The 27,168-nt window shown below is 41.1% G+C and overlaps 1 protein-coding gene and 1 pseudogene across 1 annotated transcript in view; both read right to left on the bottom strand.

Annotated features, from left to right (window-relative positions):
* Positions 1–10,026: 10,026 nt before the first annotated feature.
* On the bottom strand, positions 10,027–10,087 carry LOC115286160 (annotated as a pseudogene).
* Positions 10,088–17,279: 7,192 nt separating this feature from the next.
* ASB4 (ankyrin repeat and SOCS box containing 4) overlaps positions 17,280–27,168 on the bottom strand; it is a 56,074-nt gene continuing 46,185 nt past the window's right edge. Inside the window, exons 4-5 of the mRNA XM_029957209.1 lie at positions 18,845–18,958; positions 17,280–17,777 (exon numbers count right to left, since the gene is read on the bottom strand). Of these exons, the coding sequence (XP_029813069.1) occupies positions 17,589–17,777; positions 18,845–18,958 (303 nt within the window). The 3' untranslated portion in view covers positions 17,280–17,588. The remainder of the gene's footprint in view (positions 17,778–18,844; positions 18,959–27,168) is intronic.

The following is a 27,168-nucleotide window of genomic DNA, read 5'->3' as shown; positions in this document are numbered from 1 at the left end:
CTCTTGCTTCTTTGAGATTGCACTCCACGAGGAAGCAAGCATGCGCTCTTAGATTCACCTGACTCTCTTCTCAGGTGCCCAGGCTAAGATGACATATTTCCAAATAATATTCCCTTCATTATGGAAAGACATTTCCTCTTTGCCAACCCAGTCTGGCTCAGACATCTCCTTTCACTAGTCATTTCTTCACTTCTTATCACATCTCATTCATTCTGTTTTGTCCTGAATGTTTTTGTGCCTATATTAACTTGTGCTTTTCTTCACTTATTTTGCATATGTTACATATGATTTTCCACCTTCTTCAAGCTGGTAAGGGAATGGACTGTTTCTTTTTTAAGATATATTTTCGCAGTTGCACTTAATACAAAGGATCTACCACAGGAGGGTATCCAACATGGTGGAGAGATGAGGTGTCTGTCCACCCTCCAGCCCTTTCCTGCCTTCATCAGCATTTCTGGCAAGCCCACTTTGCTTTCCTGAGGCAACCCCAGACACTCTGGGGCCAATCGGCTGCCCCTCCCCCTCCCTGGGCTCTACCCTACAAGTGCAATTATCCTCCTGTTTGCCTGTAGTTCTCGCTCCACTGCCCAGCCTCAAAAAACAAACTTGGTTACTTGGTTACATTCTTGATTACTCGGCTAATAAACAATTTATGCCAAGTTACTATTGACTGAAGGGAGAATACCTTGGGCGTATTCACAGATTTAAGGATATCCTAGAAAGAGTTGCCTTAAACAAATGTGGACTTATGCTTAAAATGTAATTTGGATACTATAGTGACTTAATGGAGAAAAACTTTTTGAGCACGATGATTTTAATTAGTGATTGCAGTATCCATTTTCAACATTCTAGAACTCATGCTTCTCATTGTTAGGTCCAAAGCAACAATATTTTTGTCGGTGTGATAACATTATTTCAGTACTTAAAGAAATCTTTAATCTGAATTATTAATGCTTTGAGAAGTGCCTAGAGGGTTAACTCCATAAAAGGGAAGCTTTATGGTCTTTCAAGGTTTCTGATCTACTAGCAGAAAAAGAGTGAAACACTAACCCAGATTTTCCCAGATCAAATTCACCCCAGTTGGCCTTGAAAGAAGTTGGTTTTGTTTTGTTTTGTTTCTGGTTAGAGTTCTGGGAATATGCAAAAAAGAGTTTCCTAAAAGAGAATTATAAGGAACAAAGATTCAGTTTTACCCTCAGGATCTCAGCATCTTGAATGGGGTCAGGTTGACAGCGATAACCTGTGTTTACTGGTAGAAACTCCTTATCTGTCTGATTGATTTCTTTTGTTTGTTTGAACAAAGGCTGTTTCACAGCAGAGCTAAGAACCAGGCTTCTTACAAATTGACTGCTGGGCCTTAGTAACAAAAACTATAGCTTACAGTCATTAAAACTATTGAAATATTTATTAAAAGTAAAAATTTATAAAGGATTGTCTTTATATTATCACACAGATGTGAGATTATTTGTCTATAACACATTCAGAGAAAGATACTGGACTTAGTTTATATTTATCTTTTCACTCTTTCCCTAGCTAGCATACAATAGGAAAAAACTTTCTTAGTAGTTGGAAAAATTTGTGCAAATACTAGGCTCACCATCAAACATAACACCATTGATATGCATTGTTCTTAAGATCATACTTGCCCAAACCCCAAATAATTCAACTTATTTTCAATTGTCAAGATTGAGTTTCTTCAGTTTATGTAATGCATTACTTAATTTTGTATACTTATATTTATTGCTCTTTTCTTGAGATAAGGATGTTTATATTTATGTTTTTGAAATTTAAGTTTACTGAATACCACATATATGTGGTTACACATTTTATATGCAAAATATACCAAATTTCACGATTTAAAAATTTTTTTATTTCTAAATACAGTAAAACCTTGGTTTGCAAGAGTAATTCATTCCAGAAACAGGCTTGTAATCCAAAGCACTTGTATATGAGAGCGAATTTCCCCATAAAAAGTAATGGAAATTCAGATGATTTGTTCCACAACCCAAAAATAGTCATATAAAAATGGTTACAATAATAATACAAAATAACAAAAAAAATAGAAAGTACAAAGAAAAATAAGCAAATTAACCTGCACTTACCTTTGAAAACCTTTGTGGCTGGTGTGAGGGAGACGGGAGAGAGGAGAGTTATTGTGTAGGATGATTTTCACCATCACTAACGGAATCACTGTGGTCTACTGGCTCAATGAATCTTATTCTGCATGGGGACCATTGTACACATTCATGGGGTGTTGACTACAGTCCAGTATTAATACATTCTTGTCATATACTGTAGTTAATGTAGCTGGCAGTAAGGCAGCAGAAGGGAGGGTCTGCAGGCAGCCCGACCTAGAATGAAGCAAAGCACTCTTAAGCTTAGTCTTTTTTATTCTACTTTTTTTTAAAGGTTTATTTCATTTTGAGAGAGAGAGAGTGTGTGAGCAGGGGAGGGGAAGAGAGAAAGGGAGACAAAGAGAATCTGAAGCAGCTCCAGGCTCTCAGCTGTCAGCACAGAGTCCAATGTGGGGCTCAAACTCATGGACCATGAGATCATAACTTGAGTCAAAGTCAGTCATTCAATTGACTGAGCCACTCATGTGCCCCAAGCTTACTTTTGTATGGAAAAGCAAAGGACTGTCCATAGATGCTTTGAAGTGACAAAAAATACACCAGTGTCAGTTGTGGGCACCTTCCAATGTTCTGAAAAATCATTGATTTCTGCCAAATACCACAGCCTGGGACCAAGTATCCAAGCATGAGAGATGATCTCCCACAATTTGCAGCATGAGAGACAGACAGAGAGAAGAACCATTGGCTCAGTTGTGATCATGTGATGTTCGGCATCACGTACTACTCGTATTTCAAGACATCGCTTGTTTATCAACTTGAAGTTTATTAGAAATGTTTGCTTGCCTTGCAGCACACTAGCCAAACAAACTGCTCTCAATCCAAGGTTTTACCATACTGTTTTTAAATAAACTCAGGTATTCATACCAGGATGTCAATAAATTATGAAATAAATATGAAAATACTGTTCTTTTTGCACTAGATGTTTCTTAAGTAGCCTTAATTCAAAATAATCTATATGCCAAAGTGGCACATTTTGAGGATGACCTACCCTTGTCCCCACACCAGTATGTCATTCTGCTCCAACGGTGTCATCGCGACTTTCATAACGCCACATAAATGACCTCCAGTTCTAGCTGACTGAATGTGCAAGTGAATGTTCAGTGTATTTAGTCTGTACAACCCTTCCCCATGCCTCTCTCTGACCAAATCTTTTCCTCTTCTTTCCGTTGCTGTCTTCTGACTCTGAAACCTTGGAAACGGAAGCACAGCTATATCCTGAACATCAGCTGTGTGCCTAATCCTGTGCTATGTGCTTCACATAATCATTTTATTTTTCACAATTATTCACTGTGGTCCTTGTGAAAATCCCCACTTTACCATGAACATGATAGATGCTATGTGAGGCTGATAACACATGAAAGAGCACATTGCTGGGAGGCTTCTGGCTCCTCTGCCCCAAGTCCAGTGTCCTCTTCCTTCTTCACAACATTGGGACTCTTGGTCTCCTCTCTGTGGACTAAAGCTTGCAGGCATTGCTTGGTCTGTCTATACAACTATGCAAGATTCTTTATTTTTAAGAACCTTAAGCATTTTATCAATATTAAGATAGTATTTTATCTTCAACTAAATTGGAGGTGAGAAGAGATGACTTTCATGATCTCCTCAACCCCTGGCAGGGGTAGGGGGGATCTACAAAGTGACAAAGAGTGCAAATGCCTGGAACAGCAAAAGGAACATGGTGAAATAGCTCAGAAAATATTCTGAGAAGCTCTTCATGAGGAAAAAGGACACTTGAAGCCACAACGGGTACAATGCACTTTTATTTAAAGCAAAAATATAAACTGAGTGTCTTATTTGCCCTTCGATATTAAAACATGTAGTCATTTTCTGAATATTTATTCTCCTTAGGTGACTAGGAATAACATACGTCTTCCATTTGTGGAGCACCACCTGTTTGCTGAGCACTTTGTATTTGTCAGCAGTTCATTGAACACTGTGAACTCAGCAGGTTCAAACTCCATAGTGTTTTATTTTTCTCCAGCCGCTGCTTTAAAACATGCTCCATTGAATCTCCCCTTCTCAAGACTTTATGGCAACTCCAGCTGATGCCGGTTTTCTGACCTTCTCAGGTTATGAAGGATAAACTCCATTGCTACCCGCTTCAGTTTCTTTACCAGTTGAAATGGCCATCTCCCTCCCCAGACCCAGGGCGAGGCCTGAGGCAGACATATGAGCAAGAGCTGGGCTTCTCTTGATGCTTTGCCTCTCCAACTGCCTCTTTGGGGTCCTTTTCCTTGTTGAAGACAGGTAGACAGAATTTGCAAATGGAGAAGGAATACTTGTGATCTGTCGCCTCCTCCATGGAAACCACCCAAATGTAGCGCCTCCTGATGTCATCAGAAGACACCAGATGATTCTTTGGAAGGCCCTTCAGCGGTCTCTCTTCTGCGTGTCTGCCTCTCTTAGAAAATTCAGCCCCAGAGGACCTTTTCCAGGCTCCCTCAGCTCCCATTCCTGTGTAATCCACCCCGTAGACTTGCTGCTGGGGTCTCTTGCCTCAGTGAGTCCCAGCTTAGCATGGAGTTCCATCACAAAAGTTCAAGCCTTCCCTGATGTCCACTTGGCCTATGGAAGACTCATGTATCTTTTTCCTGCCAGGTAATGGAAGTGTGCCCTATTTCCCTACTGTTCATTTTCTCTACCCACCTTCTCTCTTCCCATTGCTCAAGTAAGCACTAAGGACAGCTTAGAAAATTCTTCACAAAAGGAGATAATCCAAGTGAAAAATAATATTCTAGGCTCAACTTCTTGCTGCCACCCTCTCTAATCTGACAAATCATCCTCTTATAATACCCTATTGGCCTATTTTTTAAAAAGCTCCCCTCAAGAGTGGAAAGAAAAGGCATGGAACTCCTTCTGAGGCTGAAGATGGGCAATTCAGTAGTTTCCTCAAGCCTAGATTAATGAGTAGAGAGTGAGTAGGGGGTAGCAGAATGAATTTGTTTCTCAATAAATCACAATCATCTATTTGTCCTCAAATGATCGTCTCTCTGTTCTGAGACAATGAGAAAAGTCCCACTTAGTGTTTTTTCATGCATACAGTGTATATGAGCGCCACACAACTCTACTTGTAGGTATTGTTCTGCCTCAGGAAAGTGAAGGTAAAAGAATAATGTTACTCTATGAGAGCAGGGAAATCTCCATCACCTCACATCATAGTTGGCACATAATAGGGCTCCATAATTACTAATGGAAGAAAAAAATAATGTAAATGAATAGCTCAAGGTCATGCTTAGGATATGGCTAAGTGGCATTCAAACTCAGCTCTTTTTACCCATCAATATCTCCCTAAATAAAGTGTCATCCTCACCCTAGCAGTGATTATAGCCACAGCCCAGTGTCATAACAGTTCCTCGGTCTGACTCAGACATATCTTTCAGTGAAAGATCTCATTTCTCTCCCCATATTGAAATCTGGTCCCGTGAGGGCTCCATCCACTTACATGTGAAACCAATTAGCGGGTCCCAAGCCCAGAATGAGCTCATCCTGCCTGGGGTTGGCTTTCTATATTTTGCAGTTGCATATGGTGGTGAGATCTCTCCATGGCAGAATCCTTAACATTCACACAGATCATTCTCCCCTGAGCTTTTCTATTTTCAGTTGCTTAATAAGCAATAGGATCTATGTGACATTTATCATCTCTTAATTACTGTAGGTTCTCAACTTCAGGGCTATTAAGGCTGGTTGGTTACTTGTAGAGACTTTAAACTCAAAAAATATTGGATTGGTGGGTAGTTGGGTGGGTGGATGGATGGATGGATGGATGGATGGATGGATGGATGGAAGGATGAACTGGTGAATGCCTACATTTCAGGTAGTTGACAGCATGTGATGCTTCTTGGTTAGTGTCAATTTCATAAACTAGAAAAGCAGTCAAATTTTAAAAACAACAGTACTAAGCAAATGGTTTTCAAACAGGAAGTGATACCTTATACAAATATAGGGAATATATGAAGAACTCACTTAAAATATTTATCTAAAAATTGATGCTTAATTCTTATAGGTATTATTATATGGGGAAAACATTTTTTAAATATTTGGCTTTAGAGCTGGGCCATGATGGAGACACCAAGGATCTGGAAGACTCTGGAAGAGAGTTGGAGAAACACCAAGTACCTCTCAGAGAAGTTTTCTCTTCACTTCACTTTACTGGCTGGAATTCAAGTAACCTTTGTGTTCCTTGCTGGAGCCAGAGCAGAGGGCAGACTTGGGAGGACAGCACTCAAACTCTGCCTGTACCTGACTGAAGGGGGTTTCTTCTCCTAGGGTGCTACCTCCCAGGTCCGTGGCCTGAGCCTCTGACATATAAGACAAATGAAAGTAGAAGAAACATATTAGCATTTGGCTTTGATAGCATGATTACAGTTAACCCAAGATGTACAATGGCCTCTAGTAATCACTGAAAAACTAACCTGCAGGTTGAGAAGTGCAGGGACAGTCTGTGGGTTTGGCTTGGAAGACTAGGGGAGCAAGGAGGGGCGGTGGCAACCCGGCGCCACACAATGTCCCCTTCTGTGGCAGGAGAGAGGCCTTGGTGTCTATTCTTGGCATTGATCTGACTCTCTCATAAGTTTCTGGCACGCTCCCAGGGAGAACAGCGTGTTCCCTGCTGAGTGTATAAAGGGCTTCAAAAACATGTCTGTGTGTACAGCACAGTAGGCAGGGTCTGGCTTAGTCACTCTGTGCCACCTCCTGCCTTTGCCTTTCTGGAGTGTCAGGGGAAAGTTTGCAGCTCAGACCTGTTATGCAACTCCTCGCAAGCTGGGCTGGCCCCTGGGTCCAGGCTGGGCACGTTGTCGGTGTTTTTGTGATGCCCATATAATCAGAGTGGAGATCAATTTTTAGGGAACCTGAATGCTCCTGTAGACCGTGGTCCAAAAAATACTCTGTTGCAAGAAGTAAATATAGATTGAGTTTCAGCTGACTTCCAACTATGGTCACAAAGACTCCTTCAGAAACCTGCACCTGTTTTCTGGGGTTAGCTCTTTGGCTGGGCACGATTACTCATCCTGTAGGAACTAAGATAACGCAGATTAACACCAGCTCTGGGGACTGCCTGCTTAAAGGGACTGACTCACTCCGTGCTCCTCACACTACATTTTCAGGAGAGGGATTAGTCAGCTTGGCCTCAGAGACCCCTGAGGGGGCTGCCGGAGTTTCCAGTAAACAGAAAAGGAGTTATCAGAATGACCATGAGCTCCTGGGTCCCGTGGGCTGGCAAGCCAGGTCCACTTGTCTTACACTAGATCTAAAAGCAAACAGCAGCCAAGATATTGTGGAATATCTTAGGGACAAACTGTTATAGATCATGAGATATTATCATTACAGACCTGTTCTTCTGGATAAGGTGGGGTCCATAAAAATGGGGTTTGCTGTAGAATGATCTGAAATCAAACTACTGAAATGTCTCCATCTTTGAATATATTTAGCACTTTCCCCAACCACTCCTAACACACCTCTCCCAGTGTGGTCTGCACTGTAGTTTGCTGACTGCGGTCTTACTCTGCTCCTGCCCAGCCCCGCCCCCCATGCAGTAACTCTCTCCTTAAGTGTCTGAGCTTTCCTGGTCCTCTTCTTCCTGCTGTCCCATCAGCCCCTCAAATTCAACATGTCCCAAAATAATCCTGTCATAAGAAACAATCTAGCAGAGTGGTTTAAAAACAAAACAAAACACATAGGCATTGGTATGGGACTGATTGAGCTTGAATCCTGACTATACCTCTTAATTAGCTATGTGATCTTGAGCCATTGCATAACCTCTCTGTGCTGCAGCTTACTTGTCTATAAAATACAACTCAGAGTACTTTCCTCATAGGGTAGTAGTGTGAATTCTAGGAGTTAAAACATGTAAAATGATCAGCACCATTATATTTGCCATATGAGATCTGCCACAAATAATAATTAAAAGAATGAATGAAGAAACACACTTAATGGTGAATCCAGTATTTGACTGGTCAGGCTACTATTAACAAAAACAAAACAAAAAAAAGAAGTCAAAATGTGAATACACAGTTTGAGAAGCCCAGAGCTAAGCAGCAATTTTGACAGTAATTAGGTGATTTGGTCAAGTCACGTAACTTTTCTGGTCTTCATCGCTTTATCTGTGAAATAGGGATGGTCTAATAGCTCCCAATGGTCTGCTCGGCTGCTGCCTACATGGCTGGCAGTATGCCAAGCACTTTATAAGATTTATAAATAACTAGTGATATTAATAATCATATCAGAACAATCACTGGTGATAGATGATATAATATTCTTTTATTTTATTCATTCAATAGTTTTATATCAAGTGACTATTAAGTGCCAGAAGTTGAGATTCAAAAAGGAACAAATTACAAAATATTTGAACAGGCAGTCCACCAAAGAGCATGAATAGTCAATAAACACATGAAAGCTGTTTAACATCTTTAGCCCTGAGGGGAATGTGAATTAAAACTACAAAGATGTGTGTGAACACCCAGCCATCAAAATAGCTAAAAAGACTGACACCACTAAATGTGGACAGAATTGTATAGCAACCAGAACTCTTATATATCGCTGATGGAAGTGCAAAAATGTGCATCACTTTGGAACACTGTTTGGCATTGCGTATAAAGTTGAATACATGCCTCTGACTGGCCTTTCAATTCTGTCCCTGGATATTTAATCAAGGGAAATGGAAAAGTGTCCACAAAGAGACTTGAAGAAGAATGTTTATAGCAGGCTCATCTACTGTATTAGTCAGGGTTCTCCAGAGACACAAAACCAATAGGACTTGAGAGAGAGAAATTTTAAGGCACTGGCTAATATCATTTTAGGGGCTGGCACATCTGAAATACGAAGGGCAAGCTGGGAAGCTGGAGACCCTGAGAAGACATTGTTTTCACCATGAGTCTGAGGGCAGCTTGGAGGCAGAAAAAGACTGGGGACATCAGTCTTTTTCTGATAAAGTCTTCAACTGATTGGGTGAGGCCCATCCTATGATATGGAGTATTATGAGTTTGAGTAAACTCAAAGTCTACTGATTTAAATGTTAACCACTGCTAAAAAAAATACCTTCATGGTACTGTCAAGATGAGTATTTGACAAAATATCTGAGCACATTAGTCTACCCAAGTTGATACCTAAAAGTAATCATCACACTCATCATTACTCCAAAGTAGAAATAAGATTAGCAGGAGAATGGATAAATATCCTGTGTGCATATTCACACAGTGGAACACTAATAAGAAATACAAGGGTACAAAGTACTGATACATGTGAAAATGGATGAATCTCAAAATATTATGTAAAGAGAAAGAAATCAGACACAAAAGGGTACATGTTGTATAATTCCATTTTTAGGAAGTCCAAGAAGAAAATCGAACCGCTGGTGATAGAAATAGTGTGGTGTTGTCTATGGGAGGTGAGAGTTTACTGGAAAGAACAGGAAGGAACATTCTGGGGTAATAAATGTGTTCACTATTTTCATTAAAATGTTGATTGCACAGGCATACATATTTGTGAAATTTCATCCAATTAAATATTTAAAAATTACAGGGGCATCTGGGTTGCTCAGTTGGTTAAGCGTCTGACTCTTATCTCTGCTCAGGTCATGATCTCACAGTTCAGGAGTTCAAGTCCCACATCGGGCTCTGTGCAGACCGTGTGGAGCCTGCTTGGAATTCTCTCTCCCTCTCTCTGCCCCTACCCCACTTGTGCTCTCTTCTCTCTCAAAACAAACTAAAAACAAACAAACAAACAAAAAAACCCCTAAAAAACTAATGATCTCTTTCTGATTCCCAGACCTCTTTCCAATGAAGAGCAGAGCAGATTTGTCTGAAACTATAACCAGAAGATTAATGAAAGTTGCCACAGAATACCTTTTTGCTTTCCTTGAGCTTTCTGGTTGAATTTTGTCCAAGGCTGTGTTTTAGGCCATGCTAATCTTCTCTGTATTGTTCCAATTTTAGTATATGTGCTGCCAAAGCGAGCACAAGGCTATGTTTTAGGAGGGAGAGATGCCAGTAGTCCACAGCTGATTCATGTCAGGGAGAAAGTTCTACACTGTCCCCTTCAGGTCAAGTTATACAGGCAGAGAGCCATAACCAAGTGGGCTCGGAACAGTTTGCCACAGAGAGCTTGTCCCATAGGAACTTCATCGTGTTACATAAAATGCAGTAAAAACTACAAGTCTCTTCTCTGGCCTGCGCACATGAATGTCCTAGAAACTATATGTCCTCTGGCCTATGCTATATAATGCCCTCCCCAGACAGCGCCTGAGCATTTCCTGGGGTTTAACTACAGACGGAACCTTGCTTTAGATGCTGTATGTGCATCATTTCATTTCGTTTCCAAAAGAGCCTTGTAAACCAGATAACGAATCCTTTCTATCCAAATAAAGAAATTGACACCAAGGTTAAGAAACTGACTCAAATTCGCATAGATCTTGAGTGGCACAATTAAGATTAAAATTCCAAACTAATGAATTCCCAAATCCATATTTTTCCCCCTGGGCCACACTGCAGCAAATGCTGCAGTTTCTTTGTACGTATCTGTATTGCAGAGCTACCCAAAGGTTACTTAGAAACATTTGCAGCTGCCTAAGCTTTCCTTAATGGATCATCCTAAGGGGTCTTTCATTGTTGCTCAGGCTTCAGCAGTGTTGGGATTTCTGGGGGCCCTGAAGGACCTCATCACGTCAGTACTTCTGTAAACAGTTTATCACTTGAACACTGCCATGGGAGAATTATGTGCAGTCCCAGAACTTCAAGTTTTGCCTCAGTTCCCTCATCCCCTTATGTGCTGGAAGGAAGACTTCCCTACCCCCCACACCCCCATCCCAGTGCAACTGGGAAAAATCATTCTTTAGCTTTTGATATTTAAAAAAAAAGGCTATATAGTCGCTTCTTTGCTTGAGTAGATCGTCCCATAGGATTGGAGTGGTTTGCGTGAGAAGAAAAGGGTTCATTAATGCCACGTTTAGACTTTTTTTTTCATCTAAATCTTCAGAATTGTGCTGGGGGCGGGCAGGGAAAAGAGGAGATGGTAAAGGCAGTTATCTGTATCCAGCATCGTGAAAGTGGATAAAATACCATCTACGTGTTATGTCGTTGTGCCATAGTCATTACTTCCATAAAAGTTACATGGTTGGAAAAAGAGTAATTATGATTAAGAATAATACTCTCTCAGGGCGCCTGGGTGGCTCAGTCGGTTAAGCATCCGGCTTCGGCTCAGGTCAGATCTCACGGTTCGTGGGCTCGAGCCCCACGTCAGGCTCTGTGCTGACAGCTAGCTCAGAGCCTGGAGCCTGTTTCAGATTCTGTATCTCCCTCTCTCTCTGACCCTCTCCTGCTCCAGCTGTCTCTCTCTGTCTCTCAAAAATAAATAAAAAAGCATTAAAAAAATTAAAAAAAAAAAGAATAATACTCTCTTGGTTCCCCAGATGGTGCTTCCCCATTGTTCAAGATACTTCATGATCAGATCCTGCCCAGCCCTGCCAACCCCATCCTCTCCTCTCTACAACAGCTTTCGCCTGCTTCCATCAAGGTTGTCTAATTGGTGACCGTGAATACTCGTCATATATTTCAACCCTAACCCTTCACTGATCCTATTGACTTACCTTAATGCCTCCTGCTCCTACTCAAATTATTCCTCAAACTCCACCCCTATTCAAGTCACAGCTCAAGTCCATTAGCTTGACCACTGGTCACAGTGTCCTCTGTCTTCCCTCAAGGCCAACAGCTCTTACCATCGGGACCACCACTGAGACCTCACTAACCTGTCACTTCCCTGTGCTTGTGCATGTCACGATCCCTAGAGGAAATGAATTGTGCACTCAGAAGGGGCGGGTGAAGATAATTTCATCGGTATAATGTATAGAAGCATAGGTAGCAAGGAGTGATGACGTGTCTTGGACACACAACAGGCGGAAGTGTCTGCTACCCTTAGGCCTGAAGGAACAAGTGGAGGAAGCAGTTACTATAATCCAAGGGAAACAGTAGCTCAGGAGAAGTGCTCCTCGCAGGAGCTGTGCCTTGGGAAAGGAACTCAGCTACTTTCAAGAGGTGGCTCAGCAGGGAAGTAGCCAGGAAGTGTCCCTGTCTCTATCTCCTCTTGCCCTTCAGTCTTCTGGGGGTCTTACCATTGACTGAACCCAGCAGGAAGCCAGGCAGGTGGGAGTTCGGTTGATGCAGCCCATGGAGGTTGTCCAGCCAGGATCCAGAAGGGAGAGAGTTTATGTTTAGAAGTGCAGCTCATCTTGTATGACTTATTCTCTGAATCGAGTTGATCATAACCTCCAACGGTCCCCACTTTTGGTCAACCAAGCACTGACTTTTAGTTTCCTCTGAGTATGGAATGGAGTAGTGAGTAAACATCTTCTCTTGTGACTGTGGACGGTGTCTGGGCTCCTGAGCCTTGAGAGGCCCCTGGTACTTACCTTCTACATCTAAGATATCCTTAAATTCCCCATGAGAGTTATGTTTTGTCAATTCTTCACGCTCGATGAGCACTAAGAACTAGTCTACCAGTGTCTTTAATTTAGGACGTACAAGGTGGCATTATTATTTTATTTCTTTGGCTGGATTAGCATATATTTGCATAATTGTTATCCAATATCATTGAGGCATACCTATATCTGAGAAAACCAATTACTAAAGAAGAATTTTAAGCACACTAATCCACTTAGTGTTGCTAAAAAAAGAGAGAGAAAGAAAAGCAAAGAAAGCAACTGTTTCTTGAATAATCCTTTTTCATATTTCGTGTATTGCTTTGCTTTGGTAAGAGGTATGATCAAAAAATAGAAAGAAGTCAATTTATCACTAGAATATAAGTTTTGAAAGTCAATTCTAATCAACCATTTTATGGCAGGCTGACAGAAAAATAGCTCAGTTAGTACCTACTTTAAAAAAAACACTGTATACTTTTTTTTCCTACTTTTCAGTAAAAACAAACAGAAACATTGTGCCACTGATGGTGAATGTTGCAGGGAATTGGCATCAACACCCCTCTCTTCCTTCCACTTATTTCACAGAATGACACTTTTAGTAATATTGAATAAATTCTTGAAAGTGAAAGAATAATTGAAAGAAATCTTTCAACCTTCCTGTTGGTTCACTCCTATGTGCACTAACCCTCCCATCTAGGAAACTTATTGCTAACCTACGTTCCTTCTGCTACAAAGTTAACCTCTCCTACTCTTTCCTTCTTTGAAGATGGAAACATGAAGATAGCTGCTCTCTGTCCACGTGATGAATTTCAAGGGGCTCCATAACCCTCATGAAATAGTAAAAGGAGTCACTACCTCCTCAATACACCCATTTACAGAAGAGCAGTTTCCAAAAGTAATTAATTCTCTTGTTTGCTAATGGTCCAAATTCATGTTAGTTCGACCTTTGTCCCCCCACCTCAAAAAAAGCCCAGGAAGGTCAAGGACGCGGTTTGTCTTGTTTCCCCCCTTAATTCTAGCTCTGAGCAAAGTGCTGAGTGCACCGTAGGAGCTCCAGAAATATTTGCCAACCTGAGAAAACTCTCCCATGTATCACCTGGGCTATGGTTTGTTTCACTCTAAGAATACATCACCTTACTGGTAGAAGCCTCTCCCTAAATAATAATGATTATGGAAGTAACCAGGACAATGATAATAAAATGCTTCCTATTCCATGTGCATTAATGTATAAACAATTTAGCCCTCAGATGGGGTTTTTGGACATACCACCCAAAAGTATGATACATTGGCTTATCGATTGTTTAAGCTGAAAGAGTTTGAGAAAACAACAGAAGCAAGAAGGTCACTCTGACCTACCCTCCACCTTCTCCTCTGAAACAGGTCATAAAACTCTCCTAGGGGAGATGTCCTCCGTGTACCCAGAGGACACACTCCTTAGGGACCTATCATGTTTTCTTTTCTTTTTTTTTAAAATGTTTATTTTTGAGACAGCGAGAGACAGAGAGCAAGCAAGGTAAGGGGAGAGAGAGAGAGAGAAAGGGAGACACAGAATCTGAAGCAGGCTCCAAGCTCTGAGCTGTCAGCACAGAGCCCGGCGCAGGGCTTGAACCCATGAACTGTGAGATCATGACCTGAGCCGAAGTTGGCTGTTTAACCGATAGAGCCACCCAGACGCTCCAGGACCCAGCATGTTTTCTATACAACTGCCCACTCCTTATCAAACTTAACATAAGAATACTCAGTTCTGTTTCTTCAGGTCCTATTTCCTTATGAAAGTTCCAGTGTCCTGTAAAACTTTTATGCTCTTCTTCTATAATCTTTGTCAGTTTAATTTTCGGACCCAACCTGAGACCCTAAGAGAGTCAAGAAAACTTTCCTCCTTAACACCTCAAAACAATCATATACAACTTTTATGATCCCATTATTATCTGCATTTTATAAATGAGGAAACTGAGGCACGAAGCCTATCCTTAGATAATGGATCAAATAAGGTTGGGAATCAGAAAATGAACTCAGGTAGATGGGCACCAGAGCCAAAATTCTTAACATCTACCTGTAATGCATCTGTTCATACTCCTAAGGAAAATGCTGATGAATGGCTTCCAGATACTAACCATGGTGTCTGCGTTTCAAAGAAAATCAATAATTGGGATCGTTTTTTTTTAAGTTTTGAAAATGTGCCAGGTTAAAACTTCTTGAGTTCTTCATAATTAGATGAGTAACAAAAATGTAAGGCTCCGCTGTTTTCTCAGCATTGATAACCCACTGCACATGGTTGGTTACTTTTCTTATCTGTACAATCAGTTTTTGACTGCTGTGTTTTTTATTAGAAGCCGCTGGGTCTGGGATGGAAGGACCAAGTGGCAATGTAGCACTACGTGATTAAGAAATGTGTCTAGATCCTGAGAAAGGGAGAAAGCTGGGTAGGCGGTCTTCCCTCAAATTAAAGATCCTTCCTCACATGTGACTTACAAAAAAGCTTTGTTTTTTCAGCTCACTAAATGACTATTTATAGAAAGTCAGAAAAGTGGTATCATTTCCTCTGTTGCTGTTGCTCAGGGTTGTTTGAATGGGGAGAATGAAGGCAAATGAAAAGCCCAAGAGGACAGAGATGGTGACAGGCAGGAGAAAATTGGTGACAGGCAGGAAAGAATGACTTCTTTTTTTATTATCATTAAAACACTCTTGTTCCTACACCAACTGCCTGCCTCTTATTTGTGTTTACCCGTTACTCTCTTTAGAAAATATTATTCATTTACAGGCACACTTCCTCATCCTCTTTTTCTTTCTAAGTGTTAAAGAAAGCAACAACACAGGTAGAGCTCTTCAGAGATCTATCGCTTTAGTCAATTGGAAAAAATCTTATCCGTAAATAAACTCCCAAAGATGAAAGGAAACAAGGGCTTTATTTAAGTCCTCTAAATAAAAGTTCAGAGATAAGGAGAAATAACTTTGAAGTGTACGAGTAAACAATTCAAAACAAGTAGGCATGTATTATGTGCTAGTTAACATAAAATGTTTAAGCACAAGCGAGCAGGTTGAGAAGTGTTTTCTAATGCAAGGAACATCCTCCCCCCTTGTCTTCAGCAGTAAGTTTTATTGACAAAGTGCATCACAAATGTTTCAGTCAGAATATTCTAGAAGGTGAGGGCAACATGCGTCTCCCCCCAACACCTCCTGCTGCAAGCAAATCATTTTTTGAATGACCATGTTTTAGATGACTAGTTTATACAAATTCAGCAACCTATTCCACAGTGTGTAGGTTTTAGTCCAAACAGTCCTCTCAAAATATTTGAGTAAAACTGAAGAACACCAGAGAGGTTATTGTATGTACCCATGATTTTTCCTACAGGGCACAGGGAGTATGAAAATCCCAGTCTATAAGCACAGTCTAGGTGGTAGGCTGGTGGAAGCGGTGACATCATCTTTTTTTAAAAAAAATTTTTTAATGTTTTATTTATTTTAGAGAGAGAGAGAGAGAGAGAGAGAGAGAGAGAGCGTGAGCAGGGGAGGGGCAGAGAGAGAGGGAGACACAGAATCTGAAGACAGGCTCCAGGCTCTGAGCTGTCAGCACAGAACCTGACGTGGGGCTTGAACCCACATACCACAGGATCATGACCTGAGCTAAAGCTGGATATTCAACTGACTGAGCCACCCAGGCGCCGCTACATCATCTTTACCCAGAGTCAAGCATCTAAAGTTAAATAAGATGAAGAACCACACACAAAAAAGAAACCTGCTCACAACTGGCAAGTGGATTTGTTTGTGCTTAATTGCTTCTTCTCTAACCTCTAAAAAGAGGCAATGAGCTTATCTAAAAGTGATTAGCAAGAAGAAAAGTGAAGCAAACTTGTCCTCATAAACCCTGAGGTCCAGAGGTTAATCATCCATATTTCACTTTCTGCAAACCACTAACTAACAAGCCCGATTGGCACACTTATCTTTCTAAGTCTCTCAAACATTTACGGCTCTCCAAGTCTCTCGGTTTGCTTTCTGTAACCAGCGGTTGCTAGCAAAGGGCTCCTCATCTTCCCCCGTAAACTACTCTGAAATGTCAGTCTACTACACAATGAGGCCAAGTAACCAACTTAAGTTCTTCCCGTCACACACTTTCTTATACACATTTTACTAAACTTTCTTGTCTTCACAGTTTCTTCTCTCTTAATATTCATGCTTAGAAGTCACAGTTTCTTCTCAATATTCATGCTTAGAAGGAAAACCACGCTTTGGGTTGGACATGACTCTGAAAGGCAAGCGCTAAAACGGAGTCTGCACCTGTACTCTTGCCCCTGACAGTTGACCCTGCAGTTCCCTGCTTGTATGTCCGGATCCTCTGCTAAGTGGTGAGATTCTGGAGGGCAGGAGTCCCCACTTTACACTCATCTTTGCTTCTCCAGTCTCTGGCTCAATACGCATAGGGTGAAATGTCTGTCCATTTTTGACTATTAAATGGACTTTGCTTTTGGTTTCTAATTTAACTTAAAAATCTCCTTGTTTTGACTATGCTTGTGTGCTCTCTTTACTAAAAAATAAAGAGCTTAGAGTGGGGATCAGAGTTTGCAAAACTAGTGACTGTAATCTCTGCTAAGTGGTAAAGGTGTCGGGAGGGAGGGTGGGGGAAGACATGGAGATTAAGAGGCCAATCACAAAAGCCTATGATTTTACCAACTCAATAGTAATGTAAACTTATTACTGATAAGGGAGAGAATGAGATTGGTTGTGAGAAAACCTGGGTCCCATTTCAATTGAGATGATCCTTTTCATGTACAAAAATATATCAGGCACCAAGTAAAATCACTATACACATTAGTTATCACTGCTCTCAATACTTTCTGGATCCATTCTTGTCTTTGCGAATTCCTTAACTTTACTTCTTGTTTATTTCCCCTCAACAGAATACCCTAGGATTAATGACATGGAGTTTGTAAAGTGTTTTGAAATCCCTGAAGTGCTGTAATCAACCCAAGTACCATTTTATTTATGCAAACTGTGCCTACCTGGTGAGTCCACTTAAATATCTAGGACTGGGAACTTCTGTCTCATAAGGCTTAATAAATGATTCCTTCTGGCTCTAAAAGCAAGTACTTCTTCAATGACAATGGGAGGGAAAGCAAAGGAATTGCTTGGTGGCATCTGCTGTGCAATGTTCTTCGAATGGCACATCTCGATAAATGCATGAGAGTCCTCGGAGAGTTACTGCACACAGTGAAGAGAGAGTGGTAAAAATCCCAGTATCTCTGCAAAGGAAAAAGCAAGACAGGTTAAAGGCAGAAAAGCCCCGGAGTTTACTTCAGTAGAAATCTACAATGAGGCAGTGAGTCCCTACTTTATACACAATGGCAGCTTTCTAGGGTCTCCCGCAGTGAGACAAATCAAACATGAAATTGGGATGGGGGCTGAGGTGGTGGCCCATAAGGAGAGGAGAGAGATAAGGGGGATATGGTACTCTACGCCACAATTCCAACCCCAGGAAATGAGATAAAATACACTTATGTGAACTGCCCGAGTCAGTGTATACCAAAACGGGCAATGTGAAAGTAATCTACATGCTACTGTATGCGCCTGACCTGCCTTCTGTGGCACTCAGATATTTATTCTATTAATGACAGGAAGGCAAGTTAATTAACTTTTTAAGGGTAAGAGAGTTAAAAAGTAGCAGAATAAGACTGCACCTAGGCCGTTGGCCTCTGATGAACTTGCACTCTGCTCTTGACACCTCCGCACATGTTGGAGACACCCCAGGGCGGCTGAAATGGCCACAACCAAAAACAGGAGGCTCTCGGCGGGAGGACGGCTTTTCAAAGGCAGCAAAGTCCATTTGCAGAGTGGGAATCAGCTTTGTCCATGGCTTTCTGCGGAACTCTTTAAGCATCTTTGACATGGCTCCTGCCTACTTTAAGGCTTCACAATATTGAAAAGTGGATGAAATGTTCTACGTGAAAGATTAACCTTCTGGTAAAAATATTATACGAGCAATATCAATTATTATTACTATTACTGTTATTATTAAATTATCTCAATTATTGAGGAGAAAGTAAAACTGTCATCTCTGAACAATTGTTCAATTTGCCCTTAAATGGAAAAATCCCCAAGATATTCTCAAACACTACATACTTGATGCCTCTATTTACTCTTATTCTCACACCTGCATTTTATAACCATTTGCTTCATTGGACAAATGAGTATTTGAGTAGGTCTTATGACCATTTTCAAAACCAGTTCTTCAATTAGAATTTTCTGTACTTCCATTGCAACCTTGAACTACTTTAAAGTAAAAACCACAGAAAGCAAATGGATTCGTTACCTCCAAGTCATCATCTGGGATAGCTCTTTTCCACTTGACGTTCCACCTGATGTGTTCATAAGCATTGACTACAACTTCAATTGCTTTGGGACAAGAGTGGCAAGCCTGGATCACCTGTAGAGGAAGCATACAGTTTTACTTGTTCAATGCACATGTATGATTTGTTCATTCCCTCAAAGACATCGAGAACTTACTAATCTGTTAGGCTCCTAGGGCCCTGAAATGCTTTTGTGAAGTCTCATACCTTTGTTCCAAACATACTGGCAGCCTCAGGACAGATGGGAAGATTAATGAAGTCACACCTTCCTTCAACATTCAGGAGCAAGTGAAAAAGAGGCACTAACCTAGCAAATGGAAACCTGATGAAATGCACATCTTGCCCTTACAACCCTCACCCCTTCCCAACAGCTTCTGCACCCACCTGAACATCTCCAGCTTCTCTCTGCAAATTGGCCCTGTCTCCGAAAGTCCTTTAAGTGTGTCCTGTTTTCACTTCAAAGAGACCCAACTTGTTCTGCAACGTGTCCCACAACTGGTCCGTAGGCGAGCTGCAGCAAAAGTACTCTTGACTCCAAATTTATTGATCTTTCTTTCCTTTGCCAACAGACAAGCAGCCCCAGCTACAGACTTTCACTTTTAACTTTTCTAATCGTGAGTTACACATCGGTTCCATTTCCCCTTCAAATTCCAGAAAACTGTGGAGTCCTCTTCACTGGACATGACATGAGGAGAAGGTCCCCCATCACTGCCATTGCAAGGGAGACATGACTTTGCGCCAAAACAACTTTCCCAGTCCCGTTCAGCCTCAGCCTATTGTTGTGGGGCAAACACAACACTGGATTTCCCAACCTCTTTCTACAAGTTTGTCATAAGTGATGTAGCATTGTAGTTTTCAGTGTGGGTTGTTAATTACCTATTGTCTTGAGGCCCCGGGGCAAAAGTGAGACAGAAAGATTATCATTCTAATGTCAAGTGTGTGTGTGTGTGTGTGTGTGTGTGTGTGAGAGAGAGAGAGAGAGAGAGAGAGAGAGAGAAAGAGACAGAGAGAGAGTGTGAGAAATGGAGGACCCCTGTCAGGAAAGTGCTGATGTTAAGAGCAGGTAAAATGGCGCCGGCTGACAGTCCACCTGCACAGCTAGTCTGATGAACTTGGGATTGACTTCACAGGCAATAGGAGGCTATTACATTTTCTTAACATGAAAGGGCCGTACTCAATCAATTCATTCCATTAGGAGGCCTTTATTGAACACTGTGTTTAGCAGTATGACAGTAATTCCAAGAAGTTTATGACCTGTTTTTTGTCTTCAAGGAGTTTACAGCCTAGTTGAAGAGAAAAGATAAACATATTTCAAAAAGAGAGCCATGTAAGCCAGAAAATAATAAGAGACTAACTTAAAGATCATCAAGTGTCCCTTGAGCATCATGAGCAAAGGCACAAAGGAGAAAACAAGAATACGAAGGGTGGAGAACAGTGAGGCTGAATGGGGGTGCACCAGTGGCTTCACAGCTAGCTTCACTGTCCTGAGAATGAATGGTAACTGACGCTCTGAGAAAGAATAGTAGGACTTAATGACAACTCAGACATGGGAGTAAAGAATGCAACTTTCAAGACTGAATTCAAGGACGTATGGGAGTGCAACTGACAGAAATGAACAAGTTGGCAGGGTATACTAATCAGGGAATGGTCAGATCCTGGACAAAAGGTAATGACATATGAATGTCTTAGTGTCAGTCAAAAATGTGCATGATAGCATTCCACCGAAAAGGGCAAGATGGAGGTGGAGATTTGTACATCATTAAAGGATGTGCTGGCTAAAGCCATGTGGCTCAATAATGCTCTAAATGGGAATAAATGGAAATGGTAGAGGACCATAGTCTAAAGTTTGAGGAATCCTAATAGGCAGGAGAGAGGAAGAAGGAAAAAAGTTATAGTTATCATTTTTGAGGACTTATTATATGCCAGAGACTGTTAAATCTTTGCATATTTACCTTGTGTAGTCTTCAAACAACTTTATGAGATTAGCCCTATACTTATACCCATTTTACAGATTTAGAATCTAAGACAGAACACTTAAACTCAAGGTCATTTAGGTAGTCAATGACAGAGCTAAGATTCAAACTCAGGTCTGTGTGACTCCAAAAGTCAAAAGAAAACTGGATTTATCAGCGTGAAAGGCATCAGTCTAGGCTGAATTATCACCAAAGCCATGAAGATTAGAGAGACAGATTAGATACCACCACAAGATCTGATTAGAAAGCCAGTTCACTAAGAGTTGGGTAGAGTAAAATAGGGAGGGATCAGGTTGTGGGAGACAGATAGAGGACCGATACACAGTTGTCACTAGGGCTGACCCATTCTCATTTTTAAGACCCTAGTGTCATAGCAGATATGGTTTTAGAGAACCCATAAATAACATTCCCTCCTGACTTTAGAGCCTATTAAAAAATGAAATGAAGATGACAATCCGAGATCAGAATGTCATTTTTATTATTAACAAAACTGATTACATATAATATGTTGAAGTATGCGGCCACATCAAGCTTCCTGACACTCCATCCCCAAATTAAATTTGAATCACTAAACTACAGGCCTCTGCCTTATGTAAAGAGGGTGTTCTGGAAGCTTACCACAAGGAAGAACCAAGAATTCAGGTATTCTCTAGGCCCACAGTTAATCAAGCAAGTTTAGCTCTTCCTCCCAACTCATCAGTAGGTTAGGTGGAATACGAAAAGGTTGGAGACAGAGGTTTGGGGTGGGGGAGGGTTATTTTAGCAGAACTTCCCTTACAAACACATGGGACAAAGGAGTTGGCAGTTCTTCTCTCTCATAACAAATCAAAACCCAGCTCCAAAGGCCAAGACCTGATGAGAGTCACGAACAACAACATATGGTGAGATGAAGTGGGGCCATCAAAGTGGGAATTATAGGAAAGACAGATTTTTAAGAATTTATTGAAGCCCAGTTTCAAATCAGGAGGCATGGCCTCAGCAAAGGACTGTCAGCCCCAGCAAACCAGGGGGCCTCAAGAAGCAATAAGGAAGCTTTATTGAAATAGAGGTTTGAGTCTATGGATGCAAAAAAATGTTCAACAAGACACTTAATGGGGGGGGGGGAAACTGTGTATATTTATATGTACATAAGGCATTATAAATTTTTACCAATATAATGGGCAGCCCACAATTTATAAATAATAAAATGTCCAATACTCTTTATTTCCAATTCTGTAGAGCTAATTGGTTCCCAGAGAATGTCTTCACTGATTTTATATTAATTTTGTAGAGACTGAATTGCATTCATAGCCAAAATCTATGTCTGCCATTGAAGAACACATGTAGTTCTTAGGAGAATGTTGATATTTTTATTACACCAAAGAGTGTTCCACAAATGTAAGACAATGAAGACAGTACTGGAACTAATTCATCAATGACAGGAGTAATTTTTTGTTGAAATATATAAATGATTTTGATTACTGGAATCATATTTCCTCACTTTTTGGTGCTACATATATGTTTATTTGTTTTGAGAGAGAGTGCACACATGGGGGACAGGCAGAGAGAGAGAGTGCGAGAGAAAATCCTAAGCAGACCCATGCCCATAGCACAGAGCTCCGTCTCATGACCTTGAGATCATGAGCTGATCCCAAATCAAGAGTCAGGTGCTTAACCGACTGAGCCACAGGAGCCCCCACACATTTAAGTTTAATCTGTGTTAGTAACATTCACTCCATTAATTTCTTAGGTCTAGACATCAACAAAGCAACAAATCAAGTCTGGTGAGTAGCATTTGCTGATTTCTGTGGTGTAAATACTCCCTTCATAGTCTATTCATAGCTACCAACATGAAGTAACTGAATGTATGGTTAGTAAGAAACGTGCAGTAACAAATCATTTAAAAAATTTGTTTTAATGTTTTATTTAATTTGAGACAGAGCATGAGAAGGGGAGGGGCAGAGAGAGAGGGAGATACAGAATCCGAAGCAGGCCCCAGGCTCTGAGCTGTCAGCACAGAGCTCAATGCAGGGTTCAAATCCACGAAGTGAGATCATGACCTGAGCTGACATAGAAGGTTTAACCAACTGAGCCACCCAGACGCCCCAACAAATCACTGTATCATATTTCCACCACACAAATATAATAGATGCATATAACATCAAGTAAAGAAGAGTAGAGTAAAATGATTAAGAAATATAAAGATGGGCACCTGGGTGGCTCAGTCGGCTAAGCCTCCGACTTCGGCTCAGGTCAGATCTCACGGTCGTGGGTTCGAGCCCCACGTCGGGCTCTGTGCTGACGGCTAGCTCAGAGCCTGGAGCCTGCTTCTGATTCTGTGTCTCCCTCTCTCTCTGTCCCTCCCTTGCTTGTGCTCTGTCTCTCTCTTAAAAATAAATAAACTTTAAAAAATGTTTAAAGAAATATAAAGAAAATAATTAGGAAATAATGTGTTTTAAATACCTATGATCTTTGTTTTTAGTATATTTTATTTGTTGAGGTTTATTTTATTTAATTTTTAATAATGGCTACACTTAACAATCAGCTCGCACAATTCCTGATACATTGTGAGCTCTCATAAGCCACAGGGAGGCAGTTCCAGCATCCCACTGCTTTCAGGTGTCTCATATTTAAGAAGACAGTTATAAGCCACAGACTAACTGTATCTATTGAAGCTCTAAAAGTGGCTGGTTCCAAATGAACACAACATAAATACTTGCTTAATGCATAGGAACCACTCACATACATATTCTGGGCAGAGTGCCCAAAGCTGAGCTGCCAACCATGGACATTTCAGCCATGCCTAAACAAATAAAGAGCAATCCAGTACCATCAACCCATAAGGGGGTAAAGAGGCGGGTTGAAGCCAGAGAACCATTGCTGAGGGACCTCTGAAGAGTCATTATTTTTGTGTCTACAAAAAGTGTAGCTAGAAGAATTTCCATTTTGGTACCTGGCTGTTAGGGTAGCAATTTTTCAGCACCTTGGTTTTAGAAAATTGAGGCAAATGAGGCTACTCTTTTCTCTGTAGCTGGGATGAGGTTGGCAGATATGTAGTTCCAGGTAAAAGGCATCGACCGAATCTGAAACCGACAAATTAATCTGTACACTCGTTATAAACTCCTAACACAGTATCATAGAATGTTGGAGTCCCAAGAGACCCTAAAGATTATGCAACACCCTCACCCCCAATTTGGAGAAGAGAAAATTGAAACCAGAGAGTTACACAGTAAGAGGAAGCATGAGAACTTAATCTCAGGTCTTCTTAATCTGAGTTTAGTGCTCTTCCATATATATTCCGATGACCTTATGTCAATTCTTAAATAATGGCCAGTGAAATTAATAGTTTAAGGACACAAATCTCATTGCACAGATATTTTGAAACAAGAAACAGTCTTTACCATAATTACTTTAGGCTGAATTTTGTTGAAACTTCAAACTCGTTCTCTTTTAAATGTAAAGATGTTGCTGCTAACAAAAAAATAGCAACCATGTGGGACTCCGTATGCATCCTTCACTAAAGACCTTCCAGGCAAATCCTTTCGGAAAGAATGATCCGTGGTGAGAAGTGAACTGATAACCAGCTGATAATCCAAACCACAGATTTAAATGTAAGAGTTACCAGCACAGAGACGATAGCTGAAATTAATCCAAGGCTTGACTCAAAAATATACTTACACTGGAATTCTAAAAACAAAAAGGTATAGAAGTATGGAGACATGAGAAAGCTTGTAACACGGCTTACGGGTTCACTCAGAAAACTGGCCTCTGCTCTCCATTAATTCCCTGGGCGCACTCACTCTACATGCACGGGAGCCATACTGGTTATATTTAAAGGCAAAATGCTCACATACCCAACACAGGTAATTTGTCCCCAGATAGTCCTTACTTTCTCCTGCCAACACCTTGATCACAGATGATCAACATCTTGCAACCCATTACCTACTTCCCGACTAGGGTTTGCAGATTGAACAAATGATAATAATACAGACTGCCAGGTTACATTTGAATTTCAGATTGACAACAAAGAATTTTTAGTGTAGCCACATCCCAAATATTGCATTGGACATGTTTCTATTAAAGACTACTTATTATATGCCTAAAATTCAGATTTAACTGAGGGTCCTGTATTTTTTTGGCAATGCTATTCAGAAAAAGTTCCAACTAAGCTATGGCTACAAGAACATTATCCATTCATAGTTCAGGAGCCTACTTCACACATCTGGCACCTCAGTTTGCACCTGGCATACTTCCATATATCATAGGGAGATAACTTGCCACCTTTCATGAGGCCAAAAGAAAATTAAGTAGTTTTTAACCTGCAGGTTTTCAATGCACAAAGTCCAAAGCTCCCACTGCTGTCTGTCATTAGGTTTTGCTGACACTGACCACTAAGTTTTCCGCTGACAGAAGATGGTTCTCATGGCAGGAAACCCTCCTCTGAGGAGCCTGACAGACTCCCAGCTCCCTCCACCGGCACATCAGGCTTCTTCCAGAATGAAGACAGTTGCATACACTGTCTTTAGGCCTCAATAATTATTGCACTAGGAGACAACAATGAAAAAGATCCTTAAGAGACAGCAAACCCCAAATGATCACAATACACTGACTCCCAGGAACCTTGACCATCAAATGAGAAAGGACTGTTGTGGACCCAGCGGGAGAAGCTTCTGCTCTTCTGTCAGCCTGGAAAACCAGAAGATGCCCAATGCACTTCACCTTCTGTTCTGGGGTCTCTGTTCTCTCTTCGTGGAAGAACAATTGGACGACAGTTTCTTCCCATGCTGGCTGGTGGCAACTAGAGACACCTTTAGATACTTCCCCTCATCATCTGACCCCTGAAAGCATAGATTAAGAAACAGATTCAAGATAACTCTCCTTGCCACCCTTGGCCACATCAGCAGAGAAACTCTTGGACTACCTCTGCCCTTTTATGTTGATATATCTGTGCAGAAAAGTACTTAATGATCAAAAAACCTGCTTGTATTCTGGGCTTCATTTGCAGCATCGTTCAACAGCAGAAATCATCCTTTCCTCTCCCAAACCCTCACATACCTTTCCCTCCCCTAGAAAAATGTCTTTCTTGCCCTACAAGAAAACCCAATCTTGGCTCCCTGGGGTGTCACTTCCTTCTGAATTATGCGGAGAGAGAGAAAAAATCAAATGTCCTTTTGTACCCTGGAAAGCAATTGCAGACCCTATAATTCTTCTTTTTTCCCCTTATGTAATTTATACATTGGCTTTCAGTGAAATACACCCTCTACAAATTTGCTTTGTATTTGGAAGACAGCATCTTCAGCTCTGACCTTGTTCCTTATAAATAAGGAAACTGAATTCCCCATCCACAAGAGAACAAATCACTTTATCTTCTGGATAAATGAGTCAGTCATTTACTTGTCGTAAAGATGACTCTCTCTTTGGAAAGTCGGGCTGTGGAGTAGTTGTGCTAAATCACTTTGAAGCATCTGCATAGTAAATTGAATAGTTTTTCGTTAGTTTTCCTTTGGAAGGGGGCCAGTGCTCACACACTATTGGGTAGCAACAAAAATGTTTATAATACAAGCCATCAACGGGTAGCCAATTCTAACCTAAATCTCTTTAGCATATGGCCAAACTGGAGGAACTCAGAGAAGCAAAACACAACTAAGAACATGCTAACTCTGGATAATGTCCTTGGAACACATAATTGTACATCTATTTTACAGGCTGGTGGAGCCACCAAAGTTAGGCTGAAAGGAAGGACTCCCACAATAAACCCAGCGTGCATTTTGGGAGGAGGACGACGATGAAAGAAAAACATTTTGTTGAATACCACTACTGGGCTGGAGGACCCACTTATTCCTGAAACATTTTTGAAAAGCTGATATTTTTACCTTCATTTTTCAGATGGGGAAATTGAGGTCTGAGAGATCAAGGAACTTGCTCAAACGTCATACAGCAAGTCAATGGCCAAGCCAGCCAGCACTCATCGCTAAGCCTCTGCCTCTAACCCTCCTCACTGTCACCTCTCAGAGGAGGGCCTTTGTGAAAAGAAAGGGACGTTCTTCACATCTGCAAGACTTCTCACTGGAGAGCAGAAGTTCCATGGGAAGGCCCATTCTCCTTAATCTGGCTCTCAAGGGGGAATGAGGAGATGGCATTCTAGTTACTTTTGCAGAAACCTGTTTCATCCACAGCCAACCAACAGTGAGTTTCAGACTGAAAATCAACCGTTAGCCTCTGGACAGTTTCACACATCGCCTCTCCTGGTTGGAGCAGCCCCTGTGGGTAAACCAGGCCCAGAGCACTGATTCTACTGATGAAGAAATATGTAACAATAGCAGTAGTGATAGCCA

This window comes from Suricata suricatta, chromosome 2, assembly GCF_006229205.1.
Source record: "Suricata suricatta isolate VVHF042 chromosome 2, meerkat_22Aug2017_6uvM2_HiC, whole genome shotgun sequence".
Classification (NCBI taxonomy): domain Eukaryota; kingdom Metazoa; phylum Chordata; class Mammalia; order Carnivora; family Herpestidae; genus Suricata; species Suricata suricatta.
The sequence above is the reverse complement of the archived record's forward strand: the minus strand, read 5'-3'. Positions and strand labels throughout refer to the sequence as shown.